This window comes from Tauraco erythrolophus, chromosome 5 (genome assembly GCF_009769465.1).
Source record: "Tauraco erythrolophus isolate bTauEry1 chromosome 5, bTauEry1.pri, whole genome shotgun sequence".
In the NCBI taxonomy this organism is placed as follows: domain Eukaryota; kingdom Metazoa; phylum Chordata; class Aves; order Musophagiformes; family Musophagidae; genus Tauraco; species Tauraco erythrolophus.
This window is the reverse complement of record NC_141469.1, coordinates 52,718,064-52,733,446: the sequence shown is the minus strand read 5'-3', so window position 1 is coordinate 52,733,446 and position 15,383 is coordinate 52,718,064. Positions and strand designations below refer to the sequence as shown.

General features: G+C 41.7%; 1 protein-coding gene across 2 annotated transcripts in view; it reads right to left on the bottom strand.

Annotated features, from left to right (window-relative positions):
• Positions 1-5,232: 5,232 nt before the first annotated feature.
• PAICS (phosphoribosylaminoimidazole carboxylase and phosphoribosylaminoimidazolesuccinocarboxamide synthase) overlaps positions 5,233-15,383 on the bottom strand; it is a 41,885-nt gene continuing 31,734 nt past the window's right edge. For both annotated transcript variants that reach the window (XM_086612252.1, XM_086612251.1), the window contains 9 exons: positions 15,239-15,287; positions 14,256-14,453; positions 11,160-11,338; positions 10,266-10,445; positions 10,063-10,176; positions 8,669-8,752; positions 8,385-8,565; positions 7,188-7,346; positions 5,233-6,477 (listed from right to left, as the gene is read on the bottom strand). In XM_086612252.1, the coding sequence (XP_086468378.1) occupies positions 6,311-6,477; positions 7,188-7,346; positions 8,385-8,565; positions 8,669-8,752; positions 10,063-10,176; positions 10,266-10,445; positions 11,160-11,338; positions 14,256-14,453; positions 15,239-15,287 (1,311 nt within the window). In that variant the 3' untranslated portion in view covers positions 5,233-6,310. The remainder of the gene's footprint in view (positions 6,478-7,187; positions 7,347-8,384; positions 8,566-8,668; positions 8,753-10,062; positions 10,177-10,265; positions 10,446-11,159; positions 11,339-14,255; positions 14,454-15,238; positions 15,288-15,383) is intronic.

Sequence of the window (15,383 nt, the reverse complement as noted above, 5' to 3'; positions counted from 1 at the left end):
CCCCTGGACCAGCCAACAAGAGCTGCCCCAATGTAGTGTTGGGGCACCTTGTTTGTGGATTGCACCTTTCTTGTTCAATCTTATGACTGACAAGTTGGTGTAGACATGTTCTTTATGTAAGCGTGAGAACAAAACTAGATGTGTCTGGAAAGATTGGTGATCCATAAATAGCTATACAATGAATTGGATATACGCATTATGACATTTCTGATATTAGCATAAACTTCAACCTGAGAGACTGGAGGTTGGTCTCAGCACTCACTGTGCTGAGTAGTACCTGTGCAGAACTGAAGTGTGTTTTTCAAATCTTTCTGGCAAGGACTTATTCCCAGTTTTGCCAAATTGGGGCTAGAAGTCTTGCTGAAATTCTTAATTCATGATTAATATTCACCTCTAGCCTCTTTACCTTAGTTACTCTTATTAAATAGCATTTCTTGTAACAGCTCGATGTCCTGGGTGAGAACCAATGAACTTCAGGTTCAGAAACATCAGCTTTCCAACTCAAGCCATTCTGTGATTCTCAGTGTGAAATGGTGACTTCATGTTTCTTCATTTAACATGGTTTTTCTTTTGGAAAGACTTTGCTGGGCAATTATACAAACTTCATCACATTCTTTCTAGCGAATTGTCTCTCTGGGGGCCTTTTACTGGTCCCGAGTTTCTTTAAGGACAATATGCAAAGATAGTTGTAAGATATGTTGGTGGGGTGGCTGTGAAACTTGAAGTGATGCTAGAACAGTAGTAGGGAGAAATGTTTGCTCTGAAACCTGTGGAAGACAAGGCCAGATTCAAACATTGTTGGAGGCTTTACAAGACATGCAAGGACCGTATGCCTGTCGTTTTGGTTTTATAAGTCATCTGACCCATTCCTTTGAGCTCTGTCCCGGTGTTTGTGCATGTGGTGGGGTAAATATCTGCCAGATACTGGAATTTTGCTGTAGCTTTATTATTTGTATTGATTCCAAGTGAGGCAGAGTGGAGTTAATTTGCACAGCCGAGTCTGCTGAACAGCAGCACAAGGCAAGACTTCCAGTCCAAGGCACTGCTCACTTGACGTTACCAGTTGGGGCAGGGACAGCTCCCAGGGAGAACGGTTGAAACTGTGCCTTTGGGCAGATCTTCAGGAGCAGCAGCCAAACCACAACCACCTGGCCTGCACCTGACCAAGGCTGAGATGTTGCTCTTTCGGTACCACCTTTGACTGTAGAAACCTGGCTGTCATCTACTGGATTTTTCTGGTAGACGAGAGATACCTATTTAAGGATTATTGTATCCATGCCACTTCGCAGCTTACTGAAACCTGTCCATCACCACCTCATTTATGTGCTTTTACACAACTAAAAAAAACCCCACAAAAGAAATAAAGCTGCAAAATGTTTAATGCTAGTACCCCATTCTAGAGGTACTTAAGCTCTGCAGGAAATTCAGAGTTTGTGGTTTGTTGTTTTTCTTTTTTTAAATCAACCCTCTGTGAACCTTTAAAGTTCTTGTCTTGTACATACCTTGAGACAAGTCTTGATTGTTCAAACGACCTTTGCACCTTATTTTTGTCTGAGCCCAGAAATGCAGCGTTCTCACGTGTAAGCTTTTGGAAGTTTTGAACGGGGAAGTGTGCTCTGAGAGCGGGCGTGACATGCCTACTGCAATGTGATCCAAATACAGGGCAACAGGCGCCTCTGGTTTCATTTTAAAACACGGCTTGAGATTTCCTTCTGACGCTATTTCACGATGAAATTGCATTGCTAAGGAAATCATTTGGGCTGTGAGAAAAGGTTCAGATGCCCTCTCTAGTGAGGGAACAGTCATGGTTTTTCTTTGGGTATGAATTACTTTAATAGCTTACAAAAAGAAAGGCTTTAAACATAGAGAATGCCTCAATGCTATCCCCAGGAAGTCTCAATCACATCCTCTCCTAGGCCTTCCATTCATGTTTTACAGCCCTCCACAGGCAGTGAGGATGGGTGCTTTCACCTTTGAACTGTGGATGGAGGACAAATCAGCGGGGAGCAGATTTTCCCCTCGCATATTTTTACAGAATGGATTTTTCTGGGTTTGGGGTTGGCTTTTTTTGGAAATTAAACGTTATAAAGTGGAACACCAGGTGCCATTCACCTGTACCTGAAGCAGTGTAGGACGTAAAACAAGTCCTGCCCTCAGCACTTCCCTCTGCTAAGTCTGAACAGCTCTTTGCTGGTGTCTTTAAAGAACTTACACTGTTAAGCAGGTAACTGCTAATCAGGACATGATCTAATCCAGGGTCTTTGGTTCCACAGCAGGTGCTTAAAAATTAGATTTTCAGTACAGGTATTCCAACTCAATTTAAAAAATGCAAATAAACGTCAGTAACCCCTCTATGTAGTATTTTTGGTGAAGATAAAAACACTTTTTATTTAAGAATTTGTTGGGTTGCTTTTTTGTCCGGTTTTAAAAACTAAGTGCTACTACAGCAATTTATGGCTGAAGAAATGCTCATGTTAATGCATCAATGTAATAGTTGGCATGCTGAACCAAGGGGAAGTATTTTCATTTCATAGGAAAAGAAGAACTCCCAGCAAAGCAACTAAACAGCTGATACGCAGGACTTCTGCCTTTAGGACAACTATTTAAAGTTCTTGTAGATATGATAGGCTTCACAGGTTTCATCTGCTGATCACAGCAACACACTGTTAATGCTAGCTGCTGTGTCTTAGTACTTCTTTGCAAGCCAGCTGCTCGAGCATGGGTTTGCTTCTGAGAGTTCAATACAGGGTGTACAAAAAAAACCCACCCTTAACAACCCACTCCATCCAAAAGCTGAAGAATGACCATCTCTATGGCAACTAAAGCACTTGCCATGCTCATGCCCAACATAAATTGGCACAATTTTACACATGAAGTTAGTGTAATCAGGGTGCAAGTAATTCGAGTAAGATAACTAGAGACAGAGCAGAATATTCCAGGTGTTTGTTAAACACCTTATTTAATATTATATTATATTAACATTATTATATTAATAATATTAATTAATTAATATAATATTAATATTATATTAATATTCCAGGTGTTATATTAATTATATTAATATTCCAGGTGTTTGTTTGTCCACTTAAACCATTGTTTGTTAATTAGTTTCATTGTGTGGAGGAAGACTCCAGAGACAGCAATACAACACAACAATGAGGGTGGAAAACAAATGGCTGGCTACAGTTGTCTGTCTCAGGGCAGCCCTCCGGTAGTCTGGTGACTAATAAGCTTGTCAGGTTGATTACTCATCAGAGCTAACAGCCCTGGTAGTGTTGGGCAGGGAGGGGAAGACCAGGAAATGACACCTTCACCTCTTGTGTAACTTCACCCTCAGGTTACGTATTGTTATACAGCTAAGCTAGCAGACTGCTGCCACCAGGAACGAGTAGTGCTGCACTCCCCTTCACAGTTGTTGGCTCTGGTTCCTGTCTGATGAAAAGATATGATCCGACTCACTCACCTAGGCACACAAAGAGCATGCACTCCTCCCTCTTCACCCATTAATTTTGCTGCTAGTTGAAGTTCATATGACTATCTTGTTAGGAGAGCTAGCTGACAGTACGCTTTCAGGTGTGCTAGAGTAAGTATGTAGGTGAGTACAACGTTGGTATGTAGCTTACTTCCTAAAAAACACTCTTCTGGATCATCACTTTTAAATCAGTGCTTCCATAGGAATGCTATGTCACCAAGGAATGTCAACCTCTTAGGGAGGACTAATGATGACAATTATGGATATTCCATAATACATATTGATATTTCATAATATATAATATTGCAGAGGGACTTTTGACAAGGGTATATAGTGGTAAGACAAGGGGCAATGGATTTAAACTGAAAGAGGGGAGATTTAGAGTAGATATAAGGAAGAAATTTTTTACATTTTTTACCTTGAGGGTGGTGAGGCACTGGAACAGTTTGCCCAGAGATGCTGAGGCTGCCCCATCCCGGGAAGCGTTCAAGGCCAGGTTGGAGGAGGCTTTGAGCAACCTGGTGTAGTGGAGGGTGTCCCTGCCCATGGCAGGGGGGTTGGAACTAGATCATAGAATCATAGAATGGTTAGGGTTGGAAGGGACCTCAAAGATCATCTAGTTACAAGCCCCCCTGCCATGGGCAGAGACACCCTCCACTACACCAGGTTGCCCAAAGCCTCATCCAACCTGGCCTTGAACACCTCCAGGGATGGGGCATCCACAACCTCTCTGGGCAACCTGTTCCACTACCTCACCACCCTCAATGTAAAGAATTTCTTTCTTATATCTAACCTAAATCTGCCCTCTTTCAGTTTAAATCCATTGCCCCTTGTCCTATCACTACACACCCTTGTAAAAAGTGCCTCTCCAGCTTTCCTGTAGGCCCCCCTTTAGGTACTGGAAAGCTGCTATAAGATCACCCCGGAACCTTCTCTTCTCCAGGCTGAACAGCCCCAACTGCCCAGGGAGGTGGTTGAGTCCCCATCCCTGGATATGTTTAAGAATAGGGTGGATGATCTACTTGAGGATATGGTTTAATGGGGATTAGGGATGGTTGGACTCGATGATCTACAAGGTCTTTTCCAACCTAGAAATCTATGAATCTATGAACTCTCTCACCCTGTCTTCATAGCAGAGGTGCTCCAGCCCTCTGATCATCTTCGTGGCCCTCCTCTGGACTCGTTCCAGTAGCTCCATGTCCTTCTTGTGTTGGGGACTCCAGAGCTGAACACAGTATTCCAGGTGGGGTCTCATGAGAGCTGAGTAGAGGGGCAGATGATCTTTGAGGTCCCTTCCAACCCAAACCATTCTACTATGATTTAGAAAGTCATTAGAAAAGCAACTGCCCTTAAGAAAAGAGTTCTCGTTATTTTGCTTTAGTATAAGCTTTGACCAATTAAAAAACCCCTGCACTTAACTCCAGAAGAGAGCACTTCTATACAACTACACATAAGATGTGGTCCCTTCCTGTGAAGGAGGAGGCCAGCAGCAGCGTTTAATCCAGTTACTGACACTAAAGGGTAAGCCTGACCTACCACAGAATCATAAAGCAGCATATTAGGAAAAAAGCAACACAGCTTCCTCTAACAGTCATCGAGTAGTAGAGTAATTTTCAGAAGACTGTCACTTAGTACCGCTCCATGCAGGTTTTAGTCCATAAGCATTTTACAGAAGTATTACCTAACTTGAGTTCCTGAAGTTATGTACCACAGCTAATGGTTTGGTTTTGAATGTACTTATTCAATAAATCTGCATGAAGCAGCTTTGAATTCCATAGTTTATTTATAATTGTAAAAGCATAAATGTTACATACATTGAGTAATTGCATATTTGTTAGAATCGTACCTACTCAGAAGACTGGTGTGTGCAAAGACAAGATAGTCATGCTTAGATTTTCCCCCACTAGTTTGTTGCTTTAGTATTTATTCCCCCCTTCAGTTCAGTAAAATTTCCATAGAAACAGAGCAAGGAAATACAGATATATAATAGCTAGAGTTATTGAAGTGTATGATGACAGTTTGACAACATCCTATAGGTTCTTTAGAACTACTGAAGGTAGAGATCTGCCTGGTATTTAAAAGGGTAAAGACTGGACTCGGCGAGAGTTACAGCAAACAGGCAAAAAGCCTAGTTACGGTTCACTCAAAATATACGTATTTGTAGCTTGTTATGAAAAGAGAATTTGTGTCAGCTTTCTCACATCATTCCAGGAGATATCATGGGGTATGTATACACATACACATATTAAAAAAAAAAAAAAATACATATACGTGTATACATTTTTAAATAAGGCAGGTATTTATTTCAGGCTCTTAAAACATTTTTCCAGCCCCTTCTCCTATTAATATAGCATTATGTTGCCATTTTATTGCTAAAGAAAGCATACCATCATTGCAAGCAGAACAGCATCAGCATTAGCTTTAGTTTGCAGTCCAGTTGAGTTAGTAAGGCTAAAGACATACATTATTACTATGAAAGAATATTACTGTTATAGAAAGACAGAAGACTAGCTGAATTCTATTTAGATTGCACCGAATCATTCTCTTGACATAGTCTGTAGTTAACAGTATACACGAAAAAGCAAAACAGCACCATTTTGGAGCAACAGAAAGAGAGAAAAATACTACCTCCTCATCTTTTACTAACTTGTTATATTAATAAAAATACACAAGGGAAGGATGAGGACACAACAGACTTCATCTGCTGCTCTAACAATGCTTTCTTCTGTAAGAAAGGATGCAGGATTTTTGAGCTTATCCAAATGTAAATTCTAATACGAATGAATGTGCACGCCACTATCTTTGCATAACTAATAACAGTTACTTGTTAGTATGACTTTACAAGCTGCACTCTCGAAGTTTTTTGTCAGCCTGCTTCAAGGAGATCCAGGTGTTTAACATGTTTGATCGCAGTTTGGCCCACACCAAATGGTTGTTTAACCCAAATATCTGGGCAGCAAACTGGGCAGCTCCTTCAGGTGACAGAATAGTAGGACAGCCAAGACCTGTAGAGAAGAAAGCGCCACTTACCAGAGCATATTTTATAGCCAAACAAAACACTGCCTCTGAAGGACAACTTAACACAATGTTTGTTTCAGCCTCCAGGAACCACGTGATCTAGTTCTAAAGCTACTGAAGTGTCACGTGTTCCACTACTTCTAACAGGACTGCTTCATGGCATTTTAAACCAAAAGCCAGCATACCAATGACTCTTCTTATTACAGAGGTAACAGACTTCTGGGCCTCCCAGTTGCCAAGCATCCACTGAAGTCACTAACAAAAGTTAGAAATCATACAGGTAGCAATGCACTGAAGTAACAGTTAAGAGTTAAGCTCTTACCTACACTGATTGTGGAGAAAGAAATTTTTTGATCTTTGATCAGAAGTAAAATGCAGCTGTAGAACTCTGAAGAAAATTCAATTATTTAACTCCCCATTAATACTAATTCCGATTTCAAACTGGAATGTTTAGCAAAGAGAAGACAAGGTTTATATCTTTCTACAGATTACTCCTACGTAATCTTCGCTGTTTATTGGGCTTTTTGCCATCAAGAAGTCAAAGACTGTACGCAAGATATTTCTAAAGACTTTGTTCAGTACTGATCCAGCTACTTTTCCAGTGTTTTGCCAGTGAGTTCATATATGTATGCATGCTAGAACAACAATAAAGTTAGATCTAGGTCAGTTCAAGAGCATAAGTTGAAGGTCATCTTACCACTGGGGAGTCTGAGAGAAGACCACACATCCTGAGTACCCCAGTCAGCTGAGAGTGGCGGACAGTTGACAACTGGGTAAGCAGTGTTACCAGACAGCACTGGTCCCAAACCATTGCTCCTACCAGCTACTGCAACAAACACTGTTGGGATTCCATCTCCTAGGGGGAAGGAAGACATTCAGAAATTAGCAATCCACCTTATTCTCTACCACTTGCTTCTGTGGGGACTTTATCTGAGTCCATAATTCTGTTTGCAGCTATTTTGTCAATTCCATTACATAGCACTAGATTTTTTTGTCTAACTTCCCCATTCACAGAAATAACTTCCAAATCTTGCAGCCTTAAATCCCAGCTACTGTTTACCACAACTGAAGTTAACAACGTCTTACTCTGCCTCTGAGGGGAAGTCTCAGGAATAGCTGATGTCTAGCTTTGCAAAGAACATAGCCATTAAACTATTAAACCTCTGGTGCTTTTAAGTGTTCCTCTTCTTAAATCTTGCACAGTTCACCTCAAAATAAGTGTTCCTTAACTATAGTTACCACATCTGTAGTTTTGCTGAGTCTTTAACAAGCCCCACGTGCCAGTTTTTCCTCCTGTAGAAAGTATACTCCCCCAAAAACAATAAAATAGTTATGTCTTCTCTACTAGGCTATAAACATTTTTGAAGAGATGTCAAATTTTCTTGGTAAAGATAAGAATTTAAATCAAGTATCTTTTTCTCATGACATCTAAAATAACAAGCAAGAATATTTTCATGAAACAGGCGGGAAGATACGATGGGAGCAATATCTGCCTTGTAGGTAACACACAAGAATATTCAAAGTCAGCTAGAGAAACTATCACTCCTCCTTGTTTCAGAAGGACCAGCATCACAAGCAAGATGCTACAAAACATGTACTAACATGACTGAGGCCCGGGAAAAGTAGTTCTGGTGCTGGGGTAAAAGCAGCGGTTAGACTTTGAGTAATGGAAGCTGTGGCTGGGCAGCAGGACAATACATTACTTTGCAGTTGCTTAGTGCAGTCTCTAACTGGTCAAGTAATTAGCAAGTGTAGAACAGCACTGTAACAGCTTGGTGTTCTGTTCAAGGAAAAAAAAATAAAATAGAAAAACACCACACAAATCCTGAAGTTGCCAAGTAATTCTTGAATACGATACTGTTTCAATTCAAACCAGTAGTTCTTTGGCATTTACCTTCATATTCTGCTTTGATCCTCAGGGTTTCATCTGGCCCTTTGTGAGCAGAGGTCACTCTTAACTCACAAGGGATTCCAAAGGTTGCACATGCCTTTTTTATTTTTTCACAGTGACCGAGGTCAGAAGGGGATCCCATCAACACCACAACTCTACCTTGGCTCTTTGTTTTCAGAAGCAACTAGGGAAAAGAGTGAAGGGGGACGAAGGAAAGAAAAGCTGTCAACAGGATTGAAGACATGCAGTTATCAAAGTCTAGATACGTTGTTCATAAAAACAGATACCTCTACTCTTTCTGCAACCCATTCGAAGTTTCTCTTAACCATTTGCAGTGCTTCAGGAGTCACTTCTTTCAGGTCCCGGTAGGACTGAAAAGAGCAAAAACCCAAACCTGAAGTTGATGTGTTTTGGGTACACAAAGCACTCATTTTGCTACTATAATTTATAAGAATGCCCCAAATTAAACATTTATGCAGTTTTTAGCAATTCCACAGGAAGGAGAACAGAGACCGCTACAGATACTGGACAGAGTAGATAGGGAAGCAAGGAAGAGCTATTTAATGAGGAACCATTCAGTAGGTGTAAATAACCTCCTACATGACAATTCATGGCCATCTGCAACATAAAAGGCTTTTAGCTACAAGGGTATCAAGGTTTTGGTAGCTTCCCAAATGGTAAATTTAAGGAAAGACGTACAACTTTTTTAAAATCGGATTTGTAATTCCATGATTGCCTGCAGTCGCACTGCACTAGCCAACCTAAGTTCTGCATGGTGTTATCGTGTATCTTATTTTAGGGAGATGAGCAAAAGCACTGTCACAGCAATTCACTCCAGCATGCTACTACATAATTCAGGTAAAGTAAATGATAGAGCAGTTCTGCTTCCTAATTTAAAAGTAATATCCCTCCTCCCACACACATGCTTTGAAATCTTCCCCTGGGGCTTACAGCCACCTTCTGTCACAAGGTCTCTGTTACTAGTCTCAATGACTGTCACAGAAGCTCCATGGCAGCAGCATTCTCAAACTGGTTCTTTCATAACTACTTATCTAGTAATTAAGAGATATTTGACAAGGGTAATTGCTACAAGTTTAAATATAGTACAAGTTTTATTTCAAACTTACATTTGCAGCCCTCTTAGGTGGACACAGTCTGTTAATAACACTCAGAAACAACTGAATATTGAATTCAAGCTTAATCTAAATAATGAAGAAAAGCATCCTCCCTGCAGATCCCTCTTATGTATCACCAGATCTCTACTAGTAGAGGATACCACTCTGAATAAACAGAGAAACTTGGAGGCAGACCTGAGAACCAAAGCTTCTATTCTTCCTACTGATTTGCTGTCCCATTATTTTATTATCTGCACATCAAGTCACAAATTCTTATTACCCCTGGAAGCACCACGTTTCATTACAATAGCTCCAGGTGGCATTACAATAGCCCTGTGTTGGGCATTCCTATTGAAGATATACAGGCATCGGATTTTTTCCTACCATAAACCAGAGAATCAACTATTTATTGAGAATAGGATTGGACATTAAGTACCCTACGAGCTACTCTGTAACAAGATAAGACTATCTAGAAAAAGTCACTCAAAGCAGATGTTTAACTGCAGGGGTTTAATTTTTTCATTCTCTTTCCCAACTGATTTAGAAAGCAAAGATGAGAACACTACCTGTTTGTCCTTCTGCTGGCTTCTGTCTCCCGATGGCCACAGTCTCCATGAATCGTTATCAATAACATCAGCAAGAACAATTTCTTTTGTCAGAATATTAACGCCGAATTCAATCTAAAAAGTAGTAAGAATCTTATTTTAGGAACGATACAGTGATATATTTCCTGTCAGAACCAGGATCATGAGAAATGAGATTCTCATACCTTCAGGTCTACCAGTGTGCAGTTTTGGGGCTGCCATGATTTTTCCAGGATCTCAAAAATAGCTTGAGTAGAACGAGCCATAATATCCACTTCAGTCTGGCCAATAGTAAGTCCAGCAAAACAGAATTTTGCTTCAATTAGCTGCTCCTCAGACCACTGTGGATCATTATTAGCATCATCCTGTTAAGAAAACCAAAACATATACATCCTGTAACTTAAGCTTGCTGTAAGAGGAAAGCAACCATTAGAAGATGGTGCTAGGTTTTGCTTGTTCATTTAAAAAAAAAAAAACAAACCCAAATATAGACTTCAAACTAGTATTTTATGATTAGCACTAAAAGAAAGTGCCAGCAACATTGAAAACACTTGCTGTAACACCTGAACATCTTTAAAAGCACTTCGAGTTTGGACAGTGCCCCAAGAATGACAGGGTACACTACAAAAAACGCTTTAGGTTCACAACGCGTAGTTCACAAGACATTTCTTTCGGAATGCGTTCCCAAAGAAGTTCAGAATCCCAAGTGACTAGCTAGCCACTTACTCTCACCATTTTTAATTTCTTCAAATATATCAACATATCTGTTTCAACTGATGCATCATGTTTATGCCTAAAAAGGCCTTGTACCTTATAAATAAAACATTTTTGTATTTTAAGTACAGCTTGGCTTGTTATTCTTTGATGGCTGTGTAAGCAAGTATTACATTATAAGCACTTCAGACAAAACACCTGTTGGACAAGAATGCAAGAAAACATTCAGATGGCAAAACTACCAATACTAAGAGGATTGTTCAGCCACTAGTGCTACTTGCTTTATTTGCCAGCATCTTAGAGGAGTTAATACAGAGTTCTAGCTCTGTTTAAGTTTGATTAACATCACAGGAAAGGAAGCTTACCTTGTAAAACATCTCAATTTTGGGTGGGTAAAACTTGTACCCTTCTTTGACACCAGGGTTTCTTTTGAGGAAGGAGCCAGTAGCAATTCTTCTGCACACCCATTCAATTGGGATCATTTCACAGTGAGCTGCGATGAATGCTGTGTCACTCTGTTTCCTGACAAAAGCTGTTTTTATTCCTAAATATAAAGATAGCAGCTTAGTTCCAGTACTAGGCACGCTCCACAGTTGAAACGAGCCACAAACATCTCTAATTTTAAGTATAACTGAATCTTGTTCTTCTCTGGACTTAAGGGACACACCAAATCTCTTCAGGGTATTTTACGTCCACTCTGGCCTCGCAAAAGGCAATCAATGTGGTTATCATAGAATGGTTTGGGTGGGAAGGGATCTCAAAGATCATCTAGTTCCAATCCCCCTGCCATGGGCAGGGACACCTTCCACTAGGGTCAGGCTGCTCAAAGCCTCATCCAATCTGCCCTTGAACACTTCCAGGGACAGGACATTCACAACTTCTCTGGGCAACCTGTGCCAGTGCCTCTCTAGTCTTATTGTAAAAAATTTCTTCCTTGTATCTAATCTAAATCTACTCTCTTCCACAAGTCATTAGTTTTGTCAATTTTATCACACAGCTTGTAGCTCAGAACCTTATGCTTTGGTCAAAAATCCTATTCTTGCAAATAGTTTTGCTCAAAGAGCTATTAAAAAAAAATAAATCTCTCACAATAGTTTGTTTTTAAACAAAAGTCAGCAGCAACTAATTAGCCAACCATGCACTCTGGTGGAAGATCCATCATACATGGAACATTAACTGGAGGCTTTCGAAGGAGTTAGGGAAAGGTAGCAAAACATAAAAGCATGGTAGTCTTTACTACTTTGTTTAAGGTGGGGAAGAGAATGACTTAGTCTTCCCCTTTGTTACAAATTAACAGTTATTTATAGCACTAGATCTTAGTAATTTATTAGGCCGAAGACATTAAGACAGAATCACATGCACACACACAAACCTGCTGCAGCAAGTCAACCTTCCTACTTAACTCTAAGATGAACCCATATTAAACAGGGGCAGCCAACATGTGCAGATAGTCAGTGTAAGTGCAAAATGGCTCTTTCCAATTTCACTCTTGAGGAAAGTCCCACCTTTCTCCCCCCAGGACAAGGCAACTGTCAAGCCCAATTGTCATATGCCAGAAACAGAAGACGAACTGTATCCAGTGAAACCAAGAAGTAGCTCTATTCCATTCCACTTCCAGAGTCAAAAAGGAAGAATTAAAGTCTTAAAATATAGTATTAACATTGATTCTTAAGATTTTATTGAATTGTACTCAATGGCAGAATGATTTAAATCATCAACTGCATACTGAGTCACTTCTAAATCGAAGCATTAAGGCCCCCACATGGTTTACCACTACATTTTTCATCAGTGTGGATGCATGCTTTTGAAAAGGCTGACATTAGCTCTATTATAAAAGGGAGAGAAGCTTTAACAGAACTTTGTAAATCATCACCTTCAAAAAAGGCAGGTTAAGAAGAGTTGCGCAAAGCAAACGAACTACTTCTACAATAAGGCATTCAGTTATCTGCAGTTTATGCCACTCAAACAAGCAAACTGGAGAAGCCTGAAATTTCGTTAGTTGCTTTAAAATGCAACCACAGTTTACTCTGCGTATTTTTCCACGGCACCTGAAGTTACTGAGCGTAAGCCATTTAAGGATCTTTAAGGTATCTACAGCATGGCTTCTTCACATTTAGAGTTCATAGCTGTAGGATATTTAATATTTTGATTGTTATCTTAACTATTGTCCATTTAAGAATTAGGCAAAACGTATTATTAATTGTTCTTAAATGAAAACCGGTAGTTTTAATCCACTGCAAATATAATCAGAAAGATCTTGAAGGCTTCTTTGTACTATACACACAACAGGCTTCCCAAGAAAGCCAGTGACTCAGGATTACACTGAATGACTTGATCGCACTTCCTTCCTTTCCCCACCAACCCATTTGCAAAATATCTGTCTCGGCCCATATTTTAAGAGCTACTTGCACGGAAATATAGGTGGATGCAACTCTACAGAAACCATCTTTCTCTTCCCTGCATATGAAACACCCTAGAACTTTACTGTTTGACCATCAGAGAACTATCACTACACCTTCTAACAGATCACACAACTTTTAAGTAACTCAGCTGGTACTTGAAGCAGTCTTTGTGCGAATGCTTCGAAGGGCACTGAGCACGCAGCTGTAAGCGGTCTTAACCAAGTTTACTGGTGCTTGTACTGTAGTACTGTTCGCAGACTGAAGTCAGAAACCAGCACAAATTCCTCTTTGCAACTTGCAAACTTCTCAGTCAAAGACACTTCCAGATTCTTTCTCAAAACAAAGATACTGGCTCCGGTTTTGGAAGTATGGTGCAAAACTTATTTGAGTGACTCAAATTAGTCATGTGCTCTGTTAAAGTCTGCTTCTAGCATCAGGAATATTTTGAGTCTTTTAAAGTAAACTTAAAGCTCCCAATAGATTCAGTACAGACCAAACCATGCATTTGCAGTATAGTCCTTGTAAGTGTGTAAGTACAAAGAGTACAGAAATTCTACACTGATGTGGCATACGCAACTTACAGAGGGGAAGAAAAAAAGAAAGATAAAAGGTTACTCTAATTTTATCTCTTAACATTCATACACAAATTTCACACAGCTTAGACATAGCCTGGTAGTGCCACTAGCCAGCAGTGACTTCTATGCAGGCAGATGTAGTAAGAAAGGTGAGATGCATCCAGTCTGGTATTACAGGCAAGTGGGGTAAGGAAGAACTGACAAAAGCAGAGGGCAGTATTAGGGGTGTGTCCAAACAAGCCGGAGAAATTATTGCAGTGTTATCGGTGATGACATTACTTCAGAGCCCCACGTTCCAATTGAACAAATGGCACAGCCAGCTACATAGTACCAGAGGGAAAAGCGTTAACTAAAAACTAATAGAAAAGACACTCAAAAAGACCATCAGAGCCTCAAGGCACGATAAATCGATATACAGAAACAATACTGGTTTGTAACAATATCTGTAATACACAGGTATGTATCCCACCTTTGAAATACTTACCAGCTTCTTGAAGTAACTGAAACACACAGCTAGTCGTTGTGTTGGAAATGGCAGCCTTCCCTTCCATTCGGTCCTTCCTGGCTGCGTTTCCCGCTGTTATTTGGTCTTTTGACTGCATGAGAACACATCCCGGGATATCTGGCAGCTCATACACTTCTTTTGTTTTACCTTCATTAACTTTTTTACCGAGTTTCAGGTCTACAGAAAGAAAGAAAGCACAAAATCAGCTTCAGATTTATAGAAATGTTTTACTTCTGCACGTAAGCCCACCAAGTTCTCGGGCTCCTGTCAGCTGCGCGCAAAGCAAGACCCAGCAGGATCCCACGTTGCGGGCAGTGGGCTAAGCCCTCATCCACAGGGCAATTTGCTCAGGTTTCCCTCCGGGCCGGCAGGACGAGAGCAATCGCTCCCAACTGGTGCCCACGCCGGCTCTGGCGCCACGAGGGCCACGGCAGTGAAGGGCGGGCAGCGCCGCGCCCCCTCGGCCGCCCTCACCTCCGCACGGCGCGGGCTTTCGCTCGCCGCCGGCCGTCGGGACGTGCCGTCTGAGGCGGCGCCGGCAGAAATCGCTCCGCGTTTACCGTCTGCTTTAGCTTCGGGGCAAGCCCGAAGCTCAGCAAGCCAAGCGGCGCGGGCCGGTCAGCGGCAGCCGCCCGCAGCATCCTCCGCCCGGAGCGGGAAAGGGGGGTTGAAGCTTCGGCTCGAAGCGTTCACCCGGCCTTCGCCGCCCCTTCCCGCGGGACGGGGGGCAGCCGCGCGCCCCATCAGGCTGGGGCACGGCCACCCCCCAAAAAAAAAACAAAACAAAAAAAAACACCTTAAAAGTTTTCGGGGAGAAAGTTCACTCCCAAGCACCTACACCCAGAGCCCGCCGGCAGCGGCCCCTCGGCAGAAATTCCCCCGGGACGCCCGCCATGACCGTTACCGGCCACGGCGCGCGGGCTGCCCCTCGCTGCTTGCCATGCCGAGGGGCAGCCGGTTACCTGATGCGGCGGGGGCCATGGTTACGGCGGCGGGAGCAGCAGCAGGCACCTAGGGCACAGAAGAGAACCTCAGCACACGCCACCGGGGTAAGAAGGGGACAGCGGAAGGGGCGGGCAGCGGCACCGTCCGCCAATCGCCGCCCGA